At 47.0% G+C, this 27,491-nt stretch overlaps 1 protein-coding gene and 1 long non-coding RNA gene across 2 annotated transcripts in view; one reads left to right on the top strand and one right to left on the bottom strand.

Annotated features, from left to right (window-relative positions):
* SETD1B (SET domain containing 1B, histone lysine methyltransferase) overlaps positions 1-11,927 on the bottom strand; it is a 47,777-nt gene extending 35,850 nt beyond the window's left edge. Inside the window, exons 1-6 of the mRNA XM_032127904.1 lie at positions 11,644-11,927; positions 11,142-11,296; positions 10,627-10,725; positions 9,864-10,134; positions 6,619-6,731; positions 2,765-3,940 (exon numbers count right to left, since the gene is read on the bottom strand). Coding sequence (XP_031983795.1) covers positions 2,765-3,940; positions 6,619-6,731; positions 9,864-10,134; positions 10,627-10,725; positions 11,142-11,296; positions 11,644-11,716 — 1,887 coding nt within the window. The 5' untranslated portion in view covers positions 11,717-11,927. The remainder of the gene's footprint in view (positions 1-2,764; positions 3,941-6,618; positions 6,732-9,863; positions 10,135-10,626; positions 10,726-11,141; positions 11,297-11,643) is intronic.
* Positions 11,928-12,558: 631 nt separating this feature from the next.
* Positions 12,559-19,496, top strand: LOC116452959. The gene is made up of 3 exons (XR_004243638.1): positions 12,559-13,830; positions 16,856-17,078; positions 18,500-19,496. It is a non-coding gene; the product is annotated as an uncharacterized LOC116452959 (long non-coding RNA).
* The last annotated feature ends 7,995 nt before the right edge of the window (positions 19,497-27,491 follow it).

Below are 27,491 nucleotides of genomic sequence, written 5' to 3' on the forward strand. Positions count from 1 at the left end.
CACTGCTCTGAGATTAGCAGGGTTAGGTGTTGCAGACAGATGTAGAGCCCTTCCTCTCCCACACCCCAAATCCCTGCCAAACTCTGGCTTAGGAGCATCATACTGGATCTTGAAATCAAACTCCAGGCTCTTGCATGATAAATCAGAGCATTTGCTGGGCTTGGCTGTACCTCCTTTATTTACGGCAAGTCTGGGTGGGTTAATCTGCCTGATGATTTGACAGCACTTCACCTATAGAACCGATGTTACTGTATCAGCAATCATTGACAAAAACCGTGCTTGTTTTGATGGGAAACAGGAGGTCCTTCAAAAGCACTGATCACCTCAGGAAAAACTTCCCTGTGACTTTGCTGGCATCCTCATGAATCCTGAGATTTTCCCAGCTACAGCACCTACCCAAAGAGAGCTGGCCTGGGGCTGCTCTGACCCTTGAAGAGCCAAGTATTAAGTCAGTAAGTTCAAACTCTCTGCCCTTTATTGCTTCCTTATGATACTTAATGAGCCTTCCCTATGCTAAGATATCACTCCTGCTCTGCTCCCCAAGCCACACAGTCACTAGAAATATTCGTGTCTGCCTTCCCTCTGTTTTGCCGGAGGATTCTCTGGAGGACTGGAGTTGAATAGTGGTATCACAATAGGCTGAAGCCGGAGGTTCAGCTTTCCAGCCCTTACACAGACTCAATGCCCCTCTCTAACTCAGCTGGAAAGCTACAGCTCAAATTTCAGCCTATGTTAAGTCACTGTTCAGCTCTGCTCCTTCAGCAAAAGAGAGGGAAGCCAGAAGAGCCTTTTTCTAAAGCAAAAAACTGTGTGGGGAAAAGGGTGGGGAAAGGAACCAAAAACACATGGAGATCATTTTTATGCATCACAAGGAGCAATGAAAGGCGCAGGCAACTTTTCAAACATGTCAGAATAGTTTAGTGTGATTTGTAACCAAGAGGAAGTTTGAGTAAACAGCTCCAACAACAAACATCAACTTTTTCGGGGGAGGAGACGAATAAGGCAGCGATGACCTGCATGGAGACCCTGCTATCAACCTTCGGACTTCTGCAGAGGATTGAGGCATTTACATCATTCTGTATCATAGAACCATCGACGTGAACTTCTGACACCAGCATCTCATTAAGGAGAAACAAAGACTTACCATGGGCTTAAACGTCAGCACGCTGCTGCCCCGTATCACATCCCAGCCAGTCCCCCAACCCCAGCGTCTGCTACGGAAGTGCCTGACCCCACACACCAAGCTGGCACCTACCCATCTTCCTAAACACACTCATAATTGGCTGCAACCCACTCACATGAGAGCAAGGACAGCAGATACAAACCCAGAAAGGCAAGGAGACGAGGGATGTCTTCCTCGCTGGCTTTTAGGCAAACTAAGAGTATCCTCTCTTAAGCCTGCCAGACCGGAGCTCAAGGAATCAAAACTCCATTCCTAATTAACACATCATCAGGCCCCACCAGCCAGGGACTTGCCTCCCAAGAGGGGGGCCTGGGCCAGCCTGGATGATGAATGGAGATACTCAAGCAGCTGAATTGTTTCAAAGGCTAAACTGGCAACTGCAAGGACAAGCAGGTTTGGAAAGGCATGCAGCAAAAACAAAATATCCAGCACAGTCACATTGTTTTCACTATTTAGCACCCAGACCTGCACTGCTGTTACTGCTGCAGAGCTTTCCCTCCAGTGAAGCACCAGGCAAAGCCCATGGCTAGGGGAGCAGCTCCTCCTCTCCCGAAATGCAGCCGCTTCTCTGGTGAAAACCTCACAACTGCAAACCACTGGAGAGAAATCCATTCTGCCAGCTTAACCCCAGTAAACTTTAATGAGTAAATTAAATTGATCTATCACACTCGGGACATTTACACAAGACCAGCCCTCTTGACTGCAGCATTCTTGCACACCAGGGACAGCAGTTTCACCTGCTAGCATGACCATTCTAAACATTGAGGAGAAAGGTCTGGCATTTGCAAAGATCTGTATTTTGACTGTTCCTTGACACAGTACAACAGGACCAACAAGTCCACTGCAGTGATACTCACATTTGTTGCAACAGACTTCCCAAACAGACATGCCATGCAACATAATTCCTGTCCGCTGGCACCACGCCACTCTCTTCAGCTCTCTCTCCCCCCCTTCAGCCACAAATGCCCCGGCAGAGGCAACAAGCTCCACTCTATTATTGGAAGACTCAGTGGAGCACATCCCCCACAAGTCAACTGCCTCCCCCTTTCAAATACTCCCTCCCTCCGGAGCAAAGTGAGTACTAAAACCCAGCAACTGTCTCCTGTTGGAACCAGACGGCAGGAATAGCTGGAGAGCTTTCAAACACCCCATACACTCAATACTTCAGTGCAACATGAAAGCCCCGTTAAGCAAGTGTGTGCTTGCATACACAGCCCTGCTCAGGGACCACAGCAATGGCAGAAAGTGCTCCATTAACTCCTCTAGTGGCTTAAGTGCTTGTCAACACTCAGGACGTTCACACAGCCTAAATACTGGCCAAACTTTGGTGGCTTCTGCAGTCCTTGAGCTCTCCTGAAGCTATAAATTGCAGCAGGCTGATATTATAAATAAGGAAAGCTGGAGACTGCAAATTGATTAAGACCATTACTTTGTGTCACATCTAACTCATATCCAGCTGGCTTGAGTGAAAGGAAAAGCCACCAGAAACCCCACGCTCTGACAACACAAAGTGCAATTCCCCACCTTGTCCAGCTCTGAGGACATGTGCAAAGCTTCATAACTCAGTTCCAGCTCACTTACCTCGTCCATTTTTTCTGATGTTGGAGTCTGATCACCAGGCACCATTTCTTTAGCCTCCAAGATTTCAGTTTTGGAGGTCCTGCTCAGTTGATCAATGGGAGTCATGCTGGCCTCTGATGTCCCCCGGGAATTCTGACTCAGAGAAGCTGTCCCAGGGATGGGCTCATCATCATCAGAGTCAGGTAACGGTGTGGGGCTGATGTCCTCCAAGCCTGTGCTGGAAGGGCGCGAGGAAGGCGTCTGACCCCTGAAACCGGGCTGAGAGTTCGAACCATATGTTGGGATGGGGGAGAGCTGGGAAGAAGAGGAGGAAATAGGGCTACCTTCCATTCGGACCTCATTATCCGAGTCATGCTCATTAAGAAAGGGTAACTTTGTTCTCTGCTCTTTTAAGAGCATCTCAATCCTTGAGTCCAAACTGTTATGTTGCATTTCAGACTCCATGGTGGGGGTGCCAGGGGTCTCACTCCTCTCTGGAGTCTGAGAGAAGGATGCTGTGCTCGGTTCAGGAACAGAGTTCGAGTCGGGCAAGGGCGGAGGCTCCTCCGGCTTCTCCTTCACTGGGACAAAATCGATGCTTGGGGCAGCACTGCTCTCCACAACCATCTCGGTGGGAGGTGGAGCAGGTCTCCGGTACTCTGTCTCCCTGGAAGTTTGGGGAAACGGCTGCTCATCAGATTGGGGAAATACAGCTGGTGCTTGGTAGGGAGAGAAGGCAGATTTATAGCTCGAAGAACTAGAGTGGCTCAGGGGAGGAGTGTGAGAGAACTGAACTGGCTCCTGCTGATGGGATTTGAATGTACTAAACTGATGCTCCGTGCCTCGGAACACCCCCGCCGAGTTGTGCACGTAGTGGTGTCCCGGGCGACGGTTGTACGCATCCGTAAATTTCGTCTCGTGCCTCCGGGGTTTGTACCCACTGTCCTGCCCAAAATGGTACACGGGCGTTGTCTGACGGCTGGAATAGGTGGAATCCTGGGAGAACGGCGTCCCCAAGCGTGGGGTGTGGGGCGTTCCTTGGGACTGCGGGGTGAATTGGCTGTACGAGTTTGGGGTGTCTTGCCGACAGCTGGAATAGGCTGTGTCATGGGAAAAGGGCGTGCTGCTGTTTGGGGTAACGGAGGATCCCGCGGAAGAAAGGGAACTGTCCTTCATGCGCTTCAGGGAATCCGTCAACTGTAACGACAGAAGAGAGAAAGGCACCTAAACACACACTTTTATAAAGATATTTGTCTAATCTGTTTGGTTTTCAGAGGAGTTGAGCACCCAAGAGTTCGTGCTGATTTCCATGGCAAAAAAATAAATAGGTTACAGCATCCCTGAAAACACAAACCATTATCCATTATTAACAGTCCCCTTTGATTTAAAAGAAAAAGTCAGGCAAAGAGGAACTGGTCTGCAGGAGGAGGAAGAAGAAAGCAGATACAAGTTTTTCTTCTAAGCCACCCCCCAAGAGCATCAGGTGAACAGCAGACTTGCACACCACTTCTAGCTGAAACAGTTCCAGTTTCTAGCAACTATGTAATGCTTGTCTAAACTGCAAACACAGAGGAAAATAAGAAAAGCCTTGAGATGTGAAATTGTCAATTTATCTTTTTTGTGAACAAATCAAAACATACAAATGAGTGAACTGCCAGCCTGCAGCCAAACTCACGCAGCAGAGGTGACCTAACATCCTCCCTACCGCTCATCTGTAACAAGGGAGAAGGCTACACAAATAAAAAGTACAAAAAGTTCTCAACCGCCAGAAAGACCATTTTAAAGCTTTTCACAAAGACAAATGCTCAGAGAGCTACTGATTGTGGCATTTGAAACTGAAACCCTGCAAAACTACAGAATAGCCAAGTAATTGCTCTGCAACTCACTTCACGGGCACGTTCAGGGGGTTTCTAGGAGCAGCCCTGCTCCAGTTATGACTCTGCTGAGTCATAACAGTGCCATACTAATCATCAGCTCCAGAATCAATTTTCCATAATGCAAAGCAGGAGCTCAGTGAGAATCCTCCTAGTAGCAACAGAGGATGGACTGAGCTCCAGCTCCTCAAGAGCACACCAGGACAGTCAAGTGGTGAGACCACAGGCTGGCTGCTCCTCTCTCAAGCACAGGTAGACAAAGACCTGTAAAATTACCTACTTGGAACACGCCAGCACCATCAAACTCAAGCTGAACTCTCACCTAGCTGCTATGTGCACACATCTCACCCACTCAGTAGCGTGGACTTGCTCTCAGTTTGACCCCCTGGACACCATGACCACAGAGGCACCAGTAAAGTTTCTTCCTCAACTGTTCTAAACCCACAGAAAGGAGCAGGAAGCATGTGGCTGGTTCTTAACAACATCCACACCTCTGCACCTTTAGTGTAGATGTGCTGTGGACTGTTTTTCAGTGGGGTTTGTGTATGGCCTGGCGGCAGGGATTGCAGAACTGTCAGGTCTTTGCTGCTCTGCATGAGGGGAGGAGCAAATGCCAGGAGTAATTTACTAAACTAAAACAGCAAACAAGTTTGTTGGCAGATTGTAGTGTCAAAACCACGATGCAAACAGTTAAAAGTTACTCACAAGGCAATAATTCTGGTGGTAATTGGGAAAAAAATCAATTCAGGACAATAAATAACACATATGAACACAACATCTAGAGAAAGAATCTTAAGGATAATTACAGCAGGGACTGCTTTGGGCGATACCATCAACTAAGTGTTTTGCTGTTAACCCTGAAAAAAGACTAAGAACAAATCTGCCCATTTTTATTTGAGATGTGGAAGCAGCAGAAATGAGCAGTCAGGGTCTACTCATAGCAGGGCTCCCAGCAAAATCATTACTTGCCTCCCTTCTGCCTTTAAAAGCACCTTGCTGGGAGGTCAGGAAGAACCAACCTCTTTATGATTTTGTTAAAAGGATACCAGAGTTTTGCCTTGGTGCTGTTAGGGTGCTTTGTGGGAGGAGATATTTAGTTTTTCAGATCAATAGGATTTTCATGTTCAATGTACAGCTATTACCTGTCCTGAGAAGAACACCTGATCACAGAATTAATGAAATCATGGCATTTTAAGAAGTTGTAGAGAAGCAGAGAGAAAGAAAAAAAAAAAATCTCTGCCAAATCTCTTTCAAATTTGATGTCTTAAAATGAGTTCTTAAGTCACAATGAGGAGCCAAAGTACATTTAGACAAGCCAAAGAGGCTGATGACTTCACACAAACAGGCTTCCCTTCCCCTGGCCCTCTCATCCCAGTGGGATTCACAGGGAAGCAGGTAACTGTGCAAAGCCACATAGAGAATTGTGCCCTAAATATCGAGGGACCCCTGGAAGCACGCAGGAATTCTGTCCAGTGCTTTTATGAAAAGCTGATTCCAGCAACTAATTAAGATTCTGGAAAATTGATGCCACTATTGAAGCTCAGACACCTTCCACCTCTTAGCCTTTAAGCAAGGCTGAAGTCCGTGCGCGCTGAGGATTACACACCGCAGACGCCAGGCCAAATGTACCACTGTAAATCATTCCCCTGACTTCAAGGGAATAATCTCATCTCAGGGACAGATCTGATCCAGTCCTAACTGCAGGAATTTCTAATGTTAATAGGGCACGTTCTGTCGGTTCTGTAGGCATTTTTCACTCAGAAAGACAAAAAGCACTTCCCGTGCAAAGCAGGCACAGATGAGCCACATGCTCTACATTCAGAAGTACATTTGCTATGGCAATTATGAGCAAGTTCTATTTAAATGTGAATTAGTAACATCCACTGGAACTACAGCAAGACAAAGAAAAGAAGCTAAATTAAAAATGTTAAAATGCTTATGTTAATGTTTGGGATTTTCTAGAAAGTTATTCTTAAAAAAAAAAAAGCCAAGCACACCTACCTGGAGAGCTTCGTTCCCAGTCGGGGACACGTCCTGTTCGGTGCCTACAGGGAGGGTCTGAGGAGTGTAAAGACCACTAACGAGCAGTTCATAGAATCTCATGCGGGTTTCACCTGCACAGACCACAATGCAAGAGTTGATTAAACTGAAATATCACAGTCTATGTAAAAATACACATTCTTGACACTCACATGACCCTGCTACCACTCCCGGCCCACTGCATCCACACAAGAGAGGAGCATTTATCACCTCTGAGCTCACAGGGATCATTTTTAAATAATCTGCTGGACAAGTGAAGTCAGACACTCCCTTCTCCAGCCAAGACAAGGAGGTTTCTAAATCCTTTTTCCTCTCTCAGCCTCCTTGGCAGCTCTGCTCTCTACCATGCTTTCTGGAGCGCAGCCGTTTCCCTCCTCTCCAAAGTGCCAAGCAAATAGCTTGCAGATTTGAGAAGTGAAACTCTCACCCAAGGGAGAAGCCTCTGCCAACACCCAGAGCCACTTCAGAAAGCTCTCCCCACACACCTTGCTCATAGAAACTGCCTGTTACTAATGCAAACACAATATATGGGAATGCTGAGGGCAAAACCTTGAATGCTGTCTTTCCAAAAAGACACCAATTAATTCTTTTTTCCCCCCCTAGTTTAAGGGGAACCCAGTGGCATCCTTCGAAGAATAAAAGCAGAGAAGCAAACTGTCCCATATAGTGTTACTGAGCCTCAGCCTTTTCATTCCTAAAGTCTACAAAGACCCAGTTTCTTACTATTGAATTTTTCATTGCTACAAAAACTTAATCCTACTTATTTTGCAGCCTGTAAGAAATCTGTCATCAGCTTCAAAGGCAACAGAATCAGACCCTGAAACTGTCTGAATTTTGCTCTGAAAGATAAAGAATACATAGAAAAATGGACAGACCCAGCACCTGAGCCTAGAAAACGAATTCAGGCAATATCTCCCCAAAACCAGGACTACTTTCATGAGAAAGCCCTGCAGGATCAAACCCCAAACTCACTGTGAATCACCCTGCTCAATTCAAAAACAAAGCACCCCTCAGCACAATTTTGTCCTGAAAAAGACTTATTTATCTTGAACAAACGCTGCAGATGGAGTTATTTGGGTATCAAATCTCATTTCACAAAGTCATGAGCCACATCCCCAACTATGTAAACTGTTTTAGTTTAACCGAAGTCATGACAAAATAGATCTCTTCACTGCAAGAGTTTGAAGATAAGCTTGAAATATTAACACACACCACCCACACATGACACTACAATGCCACAGATATGGAAGTGTTAGGCTTACTTTCACTTGCTCTTAAAAAAATATAAAGTAATTGTTACAGTTTCATAGTCCTTCCCGGATCCCAAACAGAATGCAGGAAAAGTTACAATTTCAAAGAGGTTCATGAATGTGAAATGATTCCTAGCTATTGCTCTAAGACAGGCAATTACTAATTGTGTCCAGTCTGTAGATGGATAAACTGAGCCAGAAGAGTTTCTTTAAACAACCCTGTCTCAGATGAGGAGACTGGATTTATTAGTTTGAGATTCCCAGGCCTATGCTCACGCCAGACAGATAAAAATGACACTGTCACTCCTAATATTTATTTTGCTACACTGTGAAAACAAAGTTTTTAACCAACCTTTCATTGTCTTGCAAAGCAGAATACTAGAAAGAAATGCTGAAAATGACACATACGTATTTTAAGTATGTCCTAACCTGCTAATGCTATTTTAGGATCACCATTTTTACTTGATTCTGACAGATTATAGCACACTGACAATCCTACTCTTTTAGAACGAAAGAGAAGCAACTGTGTGAAAAAAAAATACATTGGGAGCATAAAGATGGCAAACAAAACAGCAATGCAATTTGAAACTGACTTCAGCATTTTCTCCCAGGAAACAGAAGCACAACCCCCCCCCCCCCCTCATTTTCCTGATGTGCTACAAACTTTCTGGAACAGCTGCCTGGTCAAGACTTGCAGTGTAGTTTATAAACGGAGGAGAACAAGGAGGAAGGTAGTATAATCAGCTTGTTTAAAATGATTGTCATTAAGACATCCATCACTTACAAAACAGCTTTAGCTTATATTATTAAATCTGCAAGTGGTTAATTTGTCCTTAAACGTGATTTTTACCTTCAAATTTCAAAACAAGGGAAGGAACCCGTCTGTAAAAATTATTGATACTAGAATTTCAAAGTATACATATGTAAGGCCAAGCCTAGCTCCCAACAGAAAATATTACACTACTACTGTGATTTTTCTTCTAACAGTGGTCAGTAATGTCAATAAACATCCTGTTCTACTCTATCACATGTGGCACACCAACTGCTGTGTTGGTTGTGCACTAAACTGTTGAAACCTTTTAATACAGAACAAAAACATCAGCATTTTTAAGAAAATGGTGTTAGCAATGTCTTTTTCCCAATAAAGAGTGCAGCAAGTAAGTTTTAAGCTAGAAATGCCGCCTTTGGAACGTAGAAATACAATCAGCAACTGATCCACACCTCCTCAGTTTTAGACATTTTCTAAAATTCAGGCAGATTTCAGCAAAGTCCTTTCACTAGCACGCTTGGAGGAGAGAGAACAGACCAAACGCAATGCCTTCACACTTCCAGAAACTTTGTTGGGCTTCTGAGGGCTCAGTGTGGGGCTGGGAGCTGGCTCCTCCAGGACAGGGAGCTGCTGTCACTTTAAGAGCCAGTCTCACACTTACACACTCGCACACACCGACAAGTGCTGCGTGTGCACTCTGCTGTGCCAGCCCCCGGTCCGCTCTAAGTATCAATGAAATGCCAGGCACGCAGAGGACAGCACCCAGCCCCGCTGCTGCCGCTGGAATCCACACATTTGGGTCCCAGGAACAACCAGGACTCGCCCAAAAATCCCAAGTTTGCGAAAGGCAGGTGCCACCGGGTCCAGCAGCCCTGGCAGGTGGCTGAGAGGGACCAGCCTGGGGCAAGGAGATGGGGGACACGGGAGGGCAGCGAGCAGGGACAGGGACGGGCAGGGGAGAGGCAGGATGGCAGCATTTTGCAAATTACAGGGCTGTCTCTTAGCAACAGACAACACATTTGGCTCCACGTGACTCGCCCAGGCCCCAGACACCAGACCCGCTGCCGGCTCCCTTCGTATTTTTAATCACCAGGTCCCTGCCCTCTGCAACAGCCTCTGCGGTGGGAGTGGGACAGGCAGGGGCTCTGCAAACCTCAAACGCATGAGGCCCGAATGTGCCCCCTCACCTTTTGTATCCAGCTCCACGTGGATGATGTTGCCCATGACAGAGGTGTTGTGAAGGTGCTGCACAGCCTCCCGGGCACCCTTGACAGTGGCAAAGACGACTTTGGCAATGCCCAGGTGCTTCTTGTTCTTGGGGTTGTAGAGAATCTCCACCTCTTCCACTTCGCCGTATTTCTTGCACATGTCGGCCAAAAAGTTTTCACGGATGTTGTCGTTCAGCTTGGCAAAGGTGACCTGCTTGGGAGGCACTGGCCCCACGTAAAATTCATCAATCTGGAAACGGGCACAAGGTGGGGAACAATAAAAATAATTGGCGTTGTTAATGAGTGTGGGGGAGGACCTAAGCATGGCACGGGAGGGAGGGGGTTAAAGCATCCTGCAAACTTCGGGGGAAAAAAAAGCCTCTGAGGCTCTGGATGAACCTCAGAGCTAAACAGAGGCTCTGCCGCTGCAGCCATTCATTGGAACCGGCTCCTTTCTGGGCTACAAAGATGCATTTTGAGCCGTACTGTCAGTGGAGAGTCCCCCCTCATTGCCCCCCGCCCGAGAAGCCCCAGCTCCAAAACCTTCAAGTGATCTCGTTAGACAGATGCATTGATTTCTTGTTATCCTCATAGAAGAGGATTATTGTTAAACAGTTTACTAAATAACAATGTTAATAGGAATATGACTATCATTTAAACGGTCCATTAAACTATTTGGAACTCAGGCTTCACTCCCAGATAAACAAGTATACAGAGCTAAAGCCAAAAGTCAGGGCAGTACCTTGAATTTGGGGACAGACAACTCCAACTCCTTAGTTTTGGTCCATATTCGCCCTATTCTGGGATCCCTGACACAATCCACAGGAGCGATTCCCGAGTTCTGGGAGGAGGAGGAAGAGGAGAGAAAACACAGAAACAGCAACAACAAGGCTTGAGATTTAAGACAAAAATAAAAGAAAAAATAAACCCCAAGGAAGCACGGGCTGTCTCAAGAGAAGGGGAAAGCGCGCACACACACACACGTGTCAAATTGCAATACTGCTGGGAAATGCACAGAGATTGGAAACACAGAAAAAAGCCGCAGGTTTGGGCTCCTGACAGTTGAATACACAGTGTCAGGTGGCTGTAACTTTGGTGGCTGTGCGTGTCCCCCCCAGACCCCCCTCCCACACACATGTGCTACGGCGGGGATCACCACGACCCGGAGGGACCCCCAGCCCCCAAAACGCCGGTAAGACGGAGGCTGGCAGGGGGAGACACGACACAATGGGGGAAACCCGGGAGCCCCCCACTCACAGGCATGCTGAAATGTTGCCCATCGTAACGGTAGAGTTTGTGCTGTCCTTTTTTCAGAGCCGGGTCAATAATCAACTTGTAACTTCTCCAATGGTGATTTCTTTTCTCGACAGAAGTGCTGGCTTGCGTGCTGTTCTCCATTCCGTTGATCCAACCTGAACGCGGGGCGGGGGGGGGGGGGTGGAGGGCGGGGGGCGAGAGAGAAAGGGGGAAGGGGAAAAGAAAAAAAAAACACACGAAAAACCATAAAGTTAAAAAAAATATTCAACAAAGACCTCTTCGTTTCGGTGTGGTTTTTTTTTTTTTAACGAGCCGCCCGCTCTACACACCCAGGCAGGGAGGAAATCCACCGCGAAGCGAGCCCCAAAATGGGGGAATTACCAACCGGGTCCCCCCCTCCACCCCAGCCAGACAAGAGGCAGAGAGGGAGGAGGAGGAGAGGAGGAGGGAGAAAAAAAAAAAAAAAAAAAAAAGAAGAAAAAAAAAAAAGACCCAATCTCACTTGAACTCTGCTTTTTGCCATGATCTTCAGGGTGCTTGGCTTTTTCCCCCGCCTTGGTCTCTCGGAAAGACATCGCGCTGGGCGGCCGATCGTCTCCGGGCGGCGAAAGGCGAGCTCCCGTCTCACATGGGGCCGGTTACCGGCGCGGGCTGCCCGCCAGGCTCCTGCCTCCCGTTTTCGCGAGCCACCACATATTGTGTGTGCTCGCTGCTGGCGGCGGCCGGGATCCCACAATACACCGCTGCGAGCGCCGCGAACGCCTAACCGCGCTCCGCCGCCTGCACATTCACGGCGGCCGCGCCGCGCAGCCCCCGGCCCGCGGCCGCCCGCCGCCGCCCCGCCGCCGCCGAGTGCCGCCGCATGGGCCGCCGCCGGGACGCGCGGCTTTTTTTTCCCTCCCCGCCGCGGGGTTAACGGCATGCGGGGGGGCGAGTGGAATCTGCCCGCTGCATTTACCTTAGCGCAAACTGTTTCTAAACAAGATGGACCTATAGGTGGGACAAGTTGGGGTTTTTTTTGCCTTTCTTTTTTTTTTCCCTCTCTTAATCTTTTTTTAGGGGAAGACTTCGGCGAGCCAGGGCGACCGCGGGGGCGGGCGGAGCGCGGACCCGCCGCGCTGCTGCGGCGGAGAGTGCGGGGGGGGGGGGATAGGGGGGTGGCAACACACGCAGAGGAGGGGGTGATGGAGGATGGGGGAGCAGTTTTGCTTATTAAAGGTCCGGAGCCGTCGTCAGCCAATCAGCGGGGAGGTTCCATTTTGTTTTCGGTATTAAAGGCGGGCGGGCGGGCGGCGCGGTGCCCCCGGCGCTCGGCGGGCGCGGGGCCGGGCGGAGCGCGGCGGGCGCATGGCGCGGCCGTCCCGGGGCGCGGGGCCGCGGCGGCCCCGGGAGCGGCCGCGCCATTGGCTGGGGCGGCGGCAGCGCGGCGGGCGCAGCCAATGGGAGCGCGGCTTCCATGGGGCTTGAGTTATTAGACGGCGGGGTAAAAGCACCGCGCGGCAGAAGCCAAGGAGAGGCCGCGGGACCCGCAGCCATTTTTCTGCAGTGGAGCGAAATGGCCAACTGGGCTTTTCCTTTGTTCCATAAAGGGGGATCCGCCATGTGAATCCACACCACGCGGGGTGGTGGGAGCCTCTAGCACGGTGCCAGACGACTCACTGAAGAAGGAAGATATAAAAATATATATATATATCAAGCCCTTAACAAAAAAAAAAAAAAAGAGTAATGCGGATTTTTTTTTTTTTCTCCCTTATGATTCGGGATCCATCTTTGTCTTGTGTAACTAGGTCATGGCACACCCTATGTCAGCAGTTAACAATTTCGAATGCCAACAAAAAAAGAGTAAATACATTCTTTTTATATTTTTTCGTTGTTTTGGGGGTTTTTAAGCTTTAAGCAGCTCTGATGACTGAACAATAAATTTGAGAGACTTCTCTCCTGTATTAAACACTTGCTTACTGGCCATTTTTATTAACTCCTTTGGTGCTTAAAAGGTAATGTTTTAAATATAGGTATAGGAATAGTGAATTCTGGCAAAAATAAGGCAATTTTACTATGATAAGCTTTTTTTCTTTCTTTCCTCTTACATTGTAAGTACCCAATCCATTCTGTCCTTGCTAAGTGTAGTTTTCATGTTAATGTTACTGAAGTGGTCCTTATTGCTAAGCCTTCATTTGCATGTCTTATGTTTTTGTCTGTTTAAACCAATTTATGCTTTTTGAAATATTTTACTTATAAAGCAATATATCTGGCTAAGATACGCTTAAAAGTTAGAACCAGTAAATGTTAACTAGGTGTTTTCACACTGACATGTGCAACCTAAAACTATTGAGGAGAATATTTTTAGTGTCTGCGTGCTCTGTGGAAAAAACACTGAACGTCCTTTTTATGTACAGAGTAAATCTGCCACAGGAAGGTAGATTTAAGCCTCGAGCAGGAGTCCTCGCCTGTGTACGGTCAGTCAACATAGCTGGACTTTTTCTATAGCTTTTTTCCCCCTTTTTTTTCCTCTTTTTTTGATGCTAGACCAATGCCATACAAAGATCCGTAACTTATCTTAACAAGATCCGCTTTGGCTTGCAAACTTACAAGAGAAGTGGTGATACAGATCATATATATATTTATAGCCATTATTTTAAAAAAGAGTAACAACTTCACCTTCAGAGCTGCATTCAACTATGGTGTGCGGGTAAGTAAACCCTTTTGCCCTTGCAGAGGAACAAATAGCCCAGGCCTGTAGCTAATGGTATTGTCCTGGGTGGAAAGATCCCAATGGTCGTCTGAAAGCGGTGGCGATCTCCTTCTCCTCAGAAACCTCTAACAGTGCCTCTGAAACGTCTGTTTTCAGGGAGGGATTTGATTTCTTTTTCTGCACAAAGCTCTTGGTCGTCCTCAGCCCTGGGTGGGTTGGTTTTTTTTTTTGTGCGGAGAGACGCTGTGAATCCATTGCAGGCGTTACTTGGCTGTTAAATTGAAAGCACCAAAAAAATAAAAGTATCTGCCTGTGGACAGTAAGATGTTAGTGCGCTTGATGTTAAAAAAAGGCGAGAAGGTGGTGGTGGTAGTAGGGATCCCTTACATGTTTTATCCGTCTAATTACAGAAGCTCGACAAAAAACAGGCAACAAAATGGGGGGGGGGGAGGGGGATGTTTTTCACGACGGTGAATCTTAATGGCGGATATCTCCCTAGAAAGCACTGTAAAATCCTTCATACCGAGAGGTAGTGACTTGGAGAGAGGGGGGAAAAAGGAGGTCTGGAAGTATATCCAAAATGAGGGAGTTTCCTTCCAAGTGAGGGACCCTTTGCAGCCTGAGTGTTACAGATGGAGAGCCGTGACGCAGTTGATATTCACAGCAGTTGTGCTTTAGTGCCGCCACCCAGCCCACGAAATGGCCTCCCCGCCGAATTCTGGTGGGTTTATTATGTGAAAGGCTGCAGCAGCACCGTGTCCCGGGCGGCGGGAGGGGCGGCCGGCGGTGGGCACGGCGCTCCCGGTCGCGCTCCGTGTTGTGTGAGGGCAGCCGCCATCATGGCTTCTCCTTCCATTCGGCGCCGCGTTGTCCTCAGTGCTGGGCGGTGGCGCGGCGGGCTCTCCCCCGCTGCCTCCCGGCGCTCCCCGTCTCGGGCGCTGCAGGGAAATGGTGGGTTTGGGGTGGGTTTTTTTTTCTTTCCCCTTTCTCTCCCCTTTCCCGCCCCCCCCCCGTTTCCCCAGCGCTTTGTGAGGGGCTGTGGAAGAGTGAAGCCGGGCAGGGAGTGGCGGCTTTTTCTCCCCGCGCACAACATGGCGGGAGCGCCCTGCGGCAGCGGGGCTGGCGGCGCTCCAGCCGGGCCGGGCGGGGGGGCGGCCGGCCGGGAGGACAAAGGCAGCTCGGATAATGCCGGCGCAGCCCTGGCTGCTATAAATAACACCGCCCTTCCCCCGCCGCAGCCTCCAGCTCGCTTTAAAAACATCAAGCCATGGAACTCGCCTAATGCAGAGGGGGAAAAAAGAGGAACAAACAACACCATCCCCCTTCTCCACACACACATAAAGGAAAAACTAAAATGCACAAAAAAATTAAAGCCCGGGCCGTGTGGGGGACGGGGGGAACAAGCAGCGCTGGCCGCGGGAGGGGCCGGGCGCCGCCACCACCTCCCCGCCCGGAGCGGGTGCGCCGGGGGGAGCGCGGCCGCCGCTCCCCGTCACATGGCTCTTTGTTGTTTTCCTTCTCTGCCTCTCCTGGGCTGTTCCCCCTCCGCCATCACCCAGCCGGGGCAGCGCTGCCCTGCCTCCTTCGGCCTGCAGCGCCGAGCTCCCCGGGCCCGCACGGGCAGGGCTGGCGCGGAGCCGGTGCCGCGCTGCAGTGGAGCCGCCATGACCCCATGAGGTGTTACATGTGGCGTCTTTTTTTTTTTTTTCCTTTTTTTTTTTTTTCTCCGTGTGGTTTGTTGGTTTTTTTTTTTTTCCCCGAGCAGATTCTGCTGCAGCTCGCTTTGGGTGGAGGCTGGGGGTTATCTCGGAACTTCACAAGCCTCGCTGTGCTCTGCGGGGAATTGCAGCTTGTGCTCACTGCAGACCCAGAGTAGGTGAGCCAGGAAAGCCTGGCTTGAGCAACCACTTCAGAGGGCAGGACAGGGAGGAAAAGCAAACACTGTAGAGAGGTGGCCTCCCTGGTAAGGCTAGAGCAGGACCGTCCTGCGGACCCTGAGGGAGGGAGAAGGTAAGTGGCTGCTTGGCAGAGGCTGCCTGCGGGAGCGGCATGTGCCGGGCAGGGTGCGCCCTGCCCGCAGTTCCTTCGGCTCAGCACCAGCCGCTCCGTGGGTTTGTACAACCTGTGCTGTGGTATGTGCCGAGGCTCAGGGCTGTTTCCCTGCGAGGGAGCAGGGTGCTACCGCGAAGGAGGCACCGCAGCCCGCGCCTTTCGCAACGACTGCGCTCATCGCTCCATTCCTCGCTTCCCCCTCGCTCCTCACCGGGTCAGGCTCTATGTCGAGAACAAGCGACAAACCGTCTGCACAAAACAGAACACGTTCCTATGGAGAGGGAGAAAACCAAACAAACCAACAACAAAACCAAAGCGTTTACGCAGTGCCAGGCTGGCGTTGTAGCGCTGCGAGCCCTGTCCGGGGCTGCGGCGCTCGGAGCCGTGGCCGCCCGAGCCGCCGCTCGGTCCCTGCCCGGCCAGGAGCGCCGGGCCCACGCTGGAGCTAGCGCTGAGCACCCGGCCCGGTCACGGCGGCTCTCAGTGACCGTCTGCTGGCAAAATCGGAAGGAACGGTGACGTTGTTCTTAGCTGAACACCATTAAAATGCTCCTGTGGTATCTCTCAATAGAGGTGAAAAGCATTTCAGCTTCCTGGAAATGGCCGAAAGAGGCGGCGTGTAGATCAAAGTACGGCGCAGAGCTGGGCTCGTGTTTGCAGGGGTTTTTGAACTGTAGTGAAAACGTTTCTGCAGCTTGCATCGTAATGAGTTAAGTCAGCACGTGAAGCGACTAAAAAAGGCATATTTAAACAGCATCGGGCTATTAACTTTCTTGGGATTTAAGATTTATGTTTAAATATATATTTGGCTGTTAGCAATACCAGCATTTAAACCGTAACGTTGATCTGTTCAACCCTGAAGCAAACCAGCTCTGCCTAACGCAGCTTTGAAGCGACACAGCCAGACCATAATACTGTGGGAGCTTAGACAGCTTTGTCTGTACTTGCATCTCTCTGCATATTTTTCCAGGACTCTGATCTATGTCTGCGATTAATCACTGTCCAGGACGGCTGTTCCCGGTGGTAGAATCCATGAAGTGCTCCAGCTGGGAGAGGTCCTAACGCGTGTGCCTGGCGCTGCGTACGTGCAAACCAGGGCCAGAAATTGCTGGGGCAGCAGGCTCTGGACAGCGAGCCTGCCGTGCCGCCCCAGTGAGTTGTGTGGGTCCTCAGCACTTCTGGAAGTTGTTTTTGTAAGTCTGAGCCGAAAATTTCTTTCCGTTTTTAGAGTTTCTAAATGACTATAATGTTCAGTGTAGTTTAAAAGTCACCAAGGCAGTTGAGACCGGTTGTGCTCTCAGAGTGGGTGGTTTCATGGCTGAACCTCGTATCTGAAAAGCGAAATGTTCTGGTACAGTGTGTTTAAATCCCAGAAAGGTCAAACCAGACTTTCATACTTCAGTTAGATTGACCCTGGTTTGCTGCATGAGACTCTTTAGATAAAGAGGTCTTTCAGGGAAAAGGGGAAAACAAAAATTTTTTTTTCTGAACAGCTTGTGGTGACTCTGTGCACATTCTTGAAGCAAAGGAGTTTGTTCTTGCCCACAGCGTCCCTCCCCGGCATTGTTGAGTGGAAAACTCTTATGCTAATTATATCACTGTCTGTTATCAATAAGAAGTGATTTAATTTCTTTGGCAAAGTGTTGCAACAAGAGCAAATTAGATTGAGAGGCAAAGTGAAATAAAAAATATGCAGCTGTTCTGCCAAACAATGATCCTGACTGTTCACAACATTTTGTTTTAAACTGCCTTGTACACAGAATCCTTTATATTGAAGGTTTTCAAGTCACAATCCACTGCTTGTGCAAGGAAACTAGATTAATAGGTTATAAGAGACAAAAGAGACCAAGGTTCATCTGGTTCAGCTTCCTGCATTATGCAGGTCTCTGGATTTTTGTGAATATTTTGCTTTTTCTCATTTGAAAGAATTTAACTGCAGCATAGCTGCATCTTAGATCAGATTTTCATTTTCAAATGGGCTGTGAAGGGGAGTAAAATAAGACTGAATTGTTTCCATCAAAAATCTACCTGACAGACTAGAAATCAAAGTACCTTTTTAAACTTATCTAGTTTCTGCTTTTCAGTTTCTGGATGTGTCTGTCCCTCAGTCTCCTTGGCAGAGGAATGCTCCATGACCAGATTTTCATCCCCTCATAGCTTTGTGCAGGCTGAGCATTTAGACACTCCATTGCAGGCTGCAGAGCTCCCCCTCGGGTCCGTCTTTGCTAATCCTGTAATTGTTCCTGCTCCAGTTTGTCACCATTTTGATCTGGGCGGAAGGGGACGGAGCCATCGGCAGTGACCATGCCCGAGCCAACAGCCCTCCTGGCTCAGATGTGTCTGTCAGGCATCCAGGGATTACACCAGCCCATGTTCAGCTGGTTTCCCAGCAGGGCTGCTAAAATACTCTCAGATCTGCTCCTTCTTAGGATGACAACCCTGTACTGTAGGATTGTGCTCTTTGTTTTGCATGTTTACTCTGGTCCTCTTGAAAACCCTTGGACAGTGTTGTTGCTTGCAATGGCCTTTTTTAATTTTTATTTGATATTCCCTCCTGATACTGCTGAGTGTCACCTACAAACTTGGTTGGTCATGATTTTATATTTTCTTCCAGATAAACAACCTATCTGCACTGTGGGTGTTTCCTGGTTCCGGGTATGTGTACGCACACCTCAGCAGTGTCAATATTGTGTCAGGAGGAGGTCTGGTTGCACACCATCCCTTGCCACACCCCAGTTGCATGGGAAGAAAGCCCAGTTTAGGAGCTGGAAGGGAGCCAGAGGCACACTGCAACGTTTGCCTGCCCTGGTGTCTATTATGTAGCCATTAAATAATGCAGAGCACAAAACAGGTGGTTGCAGGACCCATAAAAGAAAGATGAGAGGTCTGGGGCAGCATGGTTACAAAGTACATTTTGAGACCTTCCTGTTTAGATGGGTTTTTTAGAGGTGATGCCTTATTACATACTCTCTATCCAGCTATTCATTCAAGACCTAAGTACATTAAGGACTTCTTCCCCCCTGCCAAATTTGATTGGGAGTGGAGGAAGGAAGGGGGAAAATGACATATAGCAATACAGTCGCATTAGGCAGTTTTATTTTTAGGAAACCAGGCTAAGAATATCAAAGGAATATTGAGTAGGAATATGGACAGGGTATTTGCCTGTTCAGATTTTCTTGCCATGAAATTTTTCATTCCTTCCTTAGAACAACAGATGATCCGTCTAGGGAATTGTCAGCCAAAATAAGCAACCTGCTGACAGATTTCACCTGTGTCCCAGCATGCTCTGAGGATGCATGGGATGTGAGCCTTGAACAATGACAGGGAATCACTAGGCTGTGTTGTTTGGCTGCCGGGGTGCAGAGATGCATGGTGACACCCAACAGTGGAACAAACATTTACTGTGTTTAAGATCCAGACAAATTTTGATGGATGTGTTGGCTATTTGCCAGAGCGGAGGGGGTTTTTTGTTACTTTTTAAACTGTATGTGTTCATATTATTTCTGCTAGTATTATGACAAAGCTACCTCTGTAAGGTACGGAGTGAGTGCTTTCAGAGATCTGATCTTTCTTGAGCTATAAAGGAATAAAGAAGCTGTTTCAACACCTGACTTGCAGAATGTTTTGTGTTGCTCCTTGCCTATTGAAATGCAGCTGCCATTGAAATGCTGTGATCCCATCAGGATGTAGAACTGGTTATTTTTAAGAATGCTTTCAAGCTTATAAAAATCATGAAATAAATCAAGACGGTTGGCAATTCTAATCAGCATTCTAAAGCCATCAAATTACAAAACAGTTCAGTGCTTCATGGCCCCTGAACAGTACAGTTTTACAGAAATAAAAGAGAAAGAATGAAAAGAATGTACCATTTAAAGATGCCGGGCACTTGCAAAGCTTGCATCAAAAGGAAATGAAGATACAAATAAGTAATCTAAAAGGATATTTATGCATTAAATTACTTGTGTCTCTGGACACTTCATTAAACAGTCTGGATGTAATGGTAGCTGGGGACCTGGGAACGTTTTTAACACATGCAGCACATTCAAGGAACATTCTGATTATAAGTGATGGAATATAAAACGTTGCAGCCAGAAACTGATGACAAAGATCAAATGGAATGAGTTCAGCTTACAAATCAGAGCCGGGTCTCCCACTGGTGCGATGTGACACGAGACCAAGACTTTGTTTTGCCCTTGACATTGCCACTATTGCTCTCAATCCCGCAGTTAAAGATTTGCATCTTGATTTATTGTTTGACAGGACAGTGGGGAGTGTCCCAGCTGGTCCCCCGAGCCCTGGGTTGCTGCCGAATGGGCCTGAAGGCGCTGGATCGGTGAAGGCTGTGCTGTCCATGGCTCCCTGTGCTGCTGCGCTACAGCAGCTCCCAGTTGCTAAGCAGCTGCAGGGCTGTCTCTGCCTGTGCTGTATGAGGGGAACAGCACGGGTTCCTCTTGATTGCTGGAGAGGAGCAGGCAACATGGAAACGGGAGCAGTGGCCATGGCAAAATCGTTCCATTGCTGGCTGGCTCATGGACCCGCTGGCAAAAACGCTGGAGCGAGGAGAAGGGACACTCGGTGGAGCAGGGGGTGGCAGGAGGGGAGGGGAGAGCCAACATATGTGCACAGCAGAGGCTACAAAGACAGCAGATCCTGGCAGAGCAGGGGGCACACACTGAGGAGAAAGGAATGGGAGAGAGGCCAAAGGCACAGTGCAGAATTAAGAAAAAAAAACCCAGGAGGAGAGTGTGGCATATGGAGAGGGGAAATAAAGCAGAACTTGCACAGCCTGCGAATAATTGAATAGAAAACACAGGAAGAGGGAAGGAGCTTGATTCATTGGTGCCCTTCACCTTGTGGAGACAGCTACAGCCAGGAAGAGGAGGTGTGGAATACAACAGCATCCTTCATGTTTCACAGTGAACTGTAGGTTTTACATTTCAACCCATTGCCATTTGTGGTTTTCTGCTTTCATAGCCCATGCCTTTTGTTCAGACTTGATTCCTGCATGCTCTGTTCTTATCTTTGTCTACTTTCTGATTTATTTTTTAACTTGCTTTAGCTTTTTTTTAAGGTAACTTTTAATTAAAATATGTTTTCCAGATATTTTAGTTGTTTTAACCTTCCAGAGGGCAGGCTAGTTTCTAACTGAAGTTATTTTCCACTAAATCCACACAGCCATTGCTGCATTTCTCCCTGTCTCTCTCCTGGGAGCTGCTGCTAGAGGCCAGAATTTTGTTTGCTTCCTGACACCTTCCCCTGCACGTTGTCTTTCCCTTTCCCTGGGCAGTGCCTGCCAGCAGTCCGGAAGGACTTGCAGTTATCAGCGTGCAGGAAGTGGTTTCTGTGGCAGTAAGTTATCACAAGCGCCTGACATGTTGCATAAAGGGGAGTAAAAAAGGTGTCATGAACATATGCAGGGGGTTCTGACCAAAAGGGATCCTTAGTTTCACCACCACTGCCCACATGAAAAAGCACTTAGTGTCAGCACCTAATGTGCAATTGGCTGCAGAATAAGAAATGCCAGTGGAGCTGGCAGGGAAGCAGGAAAGCTGGACGTTCCTCTCTCTGGCTCCTCCAGGCACAGGACTGAGGGGCACGGCTTGTGCAGCAGGGTGGGGAGAGGAATTTAAGCTCCTGCAGCTGTTGCTCCACTGTGACCAGCCCAGGCTTGCTTGGAGGCCTTTCTACTGAGAACACTTTTCCCCAGGTCCAAAAGTGAGTCCTAAAAGGAAAATGGAGGTGCCCACTCAGATCTACAGCAGAAAGGATTTGCTGTGGGTGCTGTGTGTGTAGTTCAGGCCAATAAAATACTTGACAAATATGCAGCCAGATGTGTTCTATACTTAGAAAATTTTTGTCTAAGATGTCTGATTTGGGGGAATGCTGTATTTGCTTCCTTCTTCCATTTGCCTGGAGCTCTTATCTTTGAACAGGCACTGTCTGTACTATTGTTAGACTCCCAAGACCATTAAAGGTCTTTGAACACTGACATTTTACAAGCAGATTCAGCTGTCATTCACACAGGGGCATTTTTAGCCTTATGAGAGATGTAAATTTAATTAGAACAGTTTTAACCAGGAAATCTCCCTACCTTAAGAAATCAGAGCTACTGTGTTAGTCCCAATAAGGAACTGGGAACTTGACAATGTGCCTGTTGTTATGAAAAGATTCAGGAAGGGTGAGATGTGTGTAGGAAGGGAGAAATGCACAGGAAATGTGCCATCAAGGACAGAGGTGTGGAGCAGGGCAGGGCAGTATGCCAGACCCAGCACATTCAGCTTGCTGCTCTCTGTCTGCCCTCACAACCCAACATCACTGCTTGAACACCTTCCTGACCTGCTCTGGTGACTCTCAGCGAGGACATCCAGCCAGGCCACTCTGCACTGTCAGCCCATCCAGCTCCCACAAACCAGGCACAGGCCAAGAATCACAGCTCTAAAGCAAACATCACTCAATTACAAACTGGGTTTATTTCCAGCGCCTCAAGTTATTAATTAACCTGCTCTGAGCGTCGCTGTTCCTGTGCAGGATTTGCTCTGGCCAGGTTATGGCTGCTCTCAGGTCTGAGAGAAACTCAGTCTGGGCCTGTCCTTTGCCTGGCCATGCTCTGACAAGCCACAAGCTCCTCTGGCTCCTGCCAAACCTCCACCTCTGTAAACCAGCAGCTTGCCAGCCAGACAACGACAGAGCAAGCGCTTCCCGCTTAGCTCTACCCATACATCCAGCACTCCACAAAAAGCGGGCAGAAATTGTGGTGTCGCCCATATGAACAGAGGATTTTATCATCTCTTCAGTCTGCCATTGCTGCCTTCCTGTGGGAAATTTGGACAGATACCAGAGGGGAGGATGCAAACTTCACGTTAACTGCCCTTTAATGTCAGTGCTATGCATTACTCAGCAAAAACATGGCCCTATTTAATCCACAGTCCATTCTCTTATAGCCTACTTCACCATCTTTTATTCTTCCCCTATGAATATTCCCAGTTTCCCTGCATCCTTGTCCAAAAGGTTTGAGAGCTTTCTGCTTGTGCCAGGTGCAAGAGTGCAGGAATGACATGTTGATCAAAGCCTGACTCACGACTCTGTAAAACACACACTTGTTCAGGTTGTGCTGTAGCTCACATAGTGAAAAGCATATTTAGGAAGCCAAACCTGGGTTCACTTAAACTAGATGTTCTCTAAAACCTCACAAAAAAGTACAACTCCACGTATTTCAGGTTTAGAGGAATTTTCCAACAGAATTTTGGGGAGCGTAACCCAGATCTGGCAATCCACAGTTGACTCACCCACTCTATATCAATCCCTACTGTGTAAGCTAAAGCAGCTGCCTGCAACTCCTGCCCTGATGCCGTGGTCCTCTTAATTAACACACACTCCTCTTGGATTTAGTCTTCCCTTGTTTCTGAACCAGCAAGTACATTAAAAGAAAATATCTCTATCCACATAATTATGTAATTTGGGAATGAGAGAAGAAGGGAAAAGTGATCTGAAGGAAGTAGACACTTCAGAGAGCGCTCCAATTTTGAAAAAAATAATGTCTTTGTGCTTGCTGGGTTAGGTGGAGTGTTGGGTAATGAAAACACAGGAAGGCCTAAGCCAGAGGGATTTTAGAGGTTATACTAAAGGCATTGGTTGGATACTGGCTAAGAACACATTGTGTTGCAAGCAAAGCTATTTGTAACCCTTTTCCCTAAATTTCCCCAAATTACTCCTGATGGGGTGTGTTCTCTGCTGCAGATCTGGATGCGGGAGAGCATCTGATGGTGACTAATTTCATGCAGATTTGTAGCAGAGCCTTGATCTCTGTCAGCCTTGGGCAAGGCTGTGCCTTATTCCTGAACCTGCTGCTTCTGGCTGTTTGCATGGCAAAAGCAAGCCCAGCTCCCAAGGCAAACACAACTGCAGATCTCACCTGAAACGAGGCGTTCTGGATCCCTCTCTCTCCGCCAAACCTCCAGATTGCCTTCCCAGCACAGAGGCAGGGGTTGAGATCCAGCATTGCTGTGGTAGCTCTGCCAGCCCGTGGTGACAAATTCCCGCCCATGGCTCAGGGAAGCTGTGCCATCACATCTGGGAGACACACATCCCCCAGATCTGTGGGGGCAGAGCTGTGGAGGTGTTGGCAGACACTTGCCTGTTCATTTCATGATTTCAGAGATCATTCGTTGTGTTTGATGTTGAAGAAAGCATAGGATGATCCTAACCTTGTGTTACCTGTTTTTCACAAAAGAATTTGGCTTGAGAGTTTATGCTCTAGTGAGCAACAGAAACTTGAAACTGCCTCTAAGCACCTACTGTATGAGGATGAGATTCTACCATGTTGATTTACTTCATGTTCATAAAATGGGGTGTTTTTCTCCCACAGATGCGAAGCCAAGAACTCCGTTTCTAATGAAAGGTGAAATTCAAAACACAGCACATTGGCCATTTGTGTATCAGGTAGGCCATATTTGGCCCACATGGTTGGCACCCCTGATTTAGAGAATACCAGAGAAAATAACCCGAGAAACAGTTTGTGTTCCCTATAAATAGCTGCTCACCAGATAGTTGTGAGTGTGCTGTCTACGAATGAAGTTTGTCCAAACTACATCAAAGTGCCTGAATGTTCTCTGCCTGATTTTGCTGAGTTGTGTGTCTTAATTTGTCTCACACCTCGTGTTGCAGACCCTTGTCCTGTTTTCTTTCCCAGCCCTCTGAACTCCCTGGTAGCATTTGGACAGATTTTATGCAGAGTTTATCCAAAGATTTCTGCACTGATTTAGTGCATGGGCTACTTGAGCCAAGTGAAACAGGAACTACTTCCAAGGCATGAAAAGGCAGAAAGGAAATTTTCTTATTGAAATATAATTTTTCCATATTACTTAATAGTCTAGAAAGTTAATGCCTTTCTGGCAGCATTTCCTACTGGGAAAAAAGTATGGTTCCTACTCAGCCAAACAACAATGTAATAATGCTTTAGGTTGGGTTAAACGTCTTAGAAACTGGCAGGTGTCACAGCCACCTTGCCTTCAGTGAAAAAGGCAATTGAGAGCCCTTATGGAACAAGGGATTTACATCAGTAGGAGCTACTACACAAAAAACCAGGCACATGGCAAGGTTTGAATAGATGGTGAATCATGTGGCCCAAGGGACTTTTCAGGATGGGGGTGTGTGTGTAAAATATCAGGCCATGAGGACCAGATGGTTGAGCTCTGCATGTGCGAGAGGAACAGCGAGAAACACTGCAGAAATGGAGACAGAGAAGCTGCTGAAAGTCAAGGACACTGGGGAGCTTTGATTTTGGAAATTGTATGGAGAGTTTAGTGAGGGTCAGAGCAGTGTTGGCACTGTGAGCAAAAGCACAACTGAAAAACAATTTTGTACATTTGTTCTGTAAAAAGGATGAATCACCTTTAGTAGTATACACCTGCTTTGTCATAGGCTTCTCCTCTCACTCTGACTCTGTCATCAGAACTTTGTGCTGTGTGCAGGGACAGTTCAGCTCTCCCACATCATAGTTCCCCCTTCCTTCTGTGCCCTGTCCATTCTAAATTCCGTGGGGCAAGGACTCTCCCTCAGTAAGACTCTGTGTGCACGTGACAAACAATTGCTGGCCTTGTGCAATATCTGAAATTTATCAGAGATTCACTTGACTTACTTGGTAAATCCCATTCCTTAGGGTCTGTCTTTCCTATTGTAAATTTTTCAAGGCATTGCTCTTGCTCAGTACATGCTGTAGTGGGAATTCATAGCTGAAAACACAAATAATTAATGTCACTGGTAATGTTAAAAAATAAATATTTAAGGGTATGTCTTGTTATGCACTTTCTTAACTAAGTTTATGAATATTTCCTTGGACACAAATGGGATTAGTTGTTATGTTGAAGTCTTTGTAAGCTGGGGCCTGTGTTATGAAGAAAAAAATTAATTGTATTTCAAAAATGTAGTTCCGAAGACAATAAGGAGGAACAGGTCCCCATTCTTGTCCAGCTTGTGTTACCAAATAAGCTAACAAAATGAGTATGCAGCAGATGGTGTGTGCAAACAATGTTGAACCTAATCTGTGAGTCTTTTTTGGGTGTTTTTCTAGCTAACCTGAATTACCCATCAATATCACCCAGAGTATTAAAGCATCTTTTAAAAATCATGAACTCCCAGCAGTTTTCATAAGCAGTGTGTTAACCTTTCACTCCTTCCTAATTTTTTCCTTGGCGATCACGAAGCAACAAATTGGTACCAAGACTGGAGCACAGATATTTTCCATACCCCACTAAAGCCCTGGTTTTTTTGTACTCACTGAGAATTTCCACACACTCATTGACCCCTGAGCTGCAGATGCATAAGCTTTTGATGAAAGAACTTGTGCCGAAATCAATATACAGGCCAAAACTGAACTAGAGAAGGACGGTTGCAATTAGTAATTATTAGATTTGAATTTCACTAGTAGAGGGTTGAATCTTCTTCCATTTAGATCAGTGGCACAATTCCATTTTAGATTTTGCATTTTTGGAGTCAGCAAAATAGGCTCAGCTTTTGCCCAAAATCAAATGATATGCCTGAAGCTCTGCATAGCTGTTAATTAAAATTAAGTACCTGAGACACTGAAATGTTATAGTTCTTCCATACAAAGTTGACTCATTACAAGTAGAACGTCCATTACTTAAAAACAGTCTTTGGAGTGTTTACAGTTGGACTTATAATCTGCTCATTTTATGTTGTTTAATCCGAAATCTAAAGGTGTACAAATCTATAAGTTTCAATAAGTATAAAATGTGTAAGGAGACAAAACTGTGAGAAATGTAAAGATTGTTTTGTGAGACTTGGGAAAAAAACCCAAAAGCAAAGAAAGAAAGAAACAAACAACAAAAAAAGCAAACCCCACAAATTAATAATGAACCACAAAATACTTTTATCCCCCCAAAAATCCCCTTTTGGCAATAATTGACTGGAAAATAAAACCTGAATTCTTCAGTCACAGGAAGACTGTTAACTCTACTTGCTGATTGTATCATACATAGTGTGATGCTGGTTTTGAGCATCATTTTAGGATTAAACAAATCCTTTCCTGGCCCATCCATTCCTGTGCCATCAGATTGCCCTCACCCATTACAGTGGACAGGAGCTGATGGCTTTTCCTGTGTTCCAGATAAGATTTATGTGGTTCATAAAGCATTTTTTTGACAGCTTCTATGTGCTTGCATCAACTTTTTCCTCGGTAAAATGGTGAATTTTAAACAGATGTGAATTGGACTGCCTTTTAATTATTATAATTTGAATTATGTGACACTTCGTTGGGTATTAGAGGTCCTTTTTCGTCTCAATTGCAGAAATATCCCTTTCTAGCTTTTTGTTTCCCCTGTGCACAAAGCAGGATCCTCGTTGCCCGGGTGCAGTGGTGTTTGTATTGGGTCTGGAAGGCCATCTAGTGACACAACCGTGCAGGGGAAAATGCAAAGCCCTACTCGAATTGTGGTTTTGCGTTTTTTTCCTAGTAGAATTCAATAGTCTTGCTACAGCCGAGCATGTTCTTAGGGGTTTGTTGCTATTCCCACAAGTAGTATTAAAAAAAAAAAAAAAAAAAGGAATTGTTTATTTCTTAAAAACAAACAGGGTTTACTTAAGATAGA

Source organism: Corvus moneduloides, chromosome 18 (assembly GCF_009650955.1).
Source record: "Corvus moneduloides isolate bCorMon1 chromosome 18, bCorMon1.pri, whole genome shotgun sequence".
NCBI lineage: Eukaryota > Metazoa > Chordata > Aves > Passeriformes > Corvidae > Corvus > Corvus moneduloides.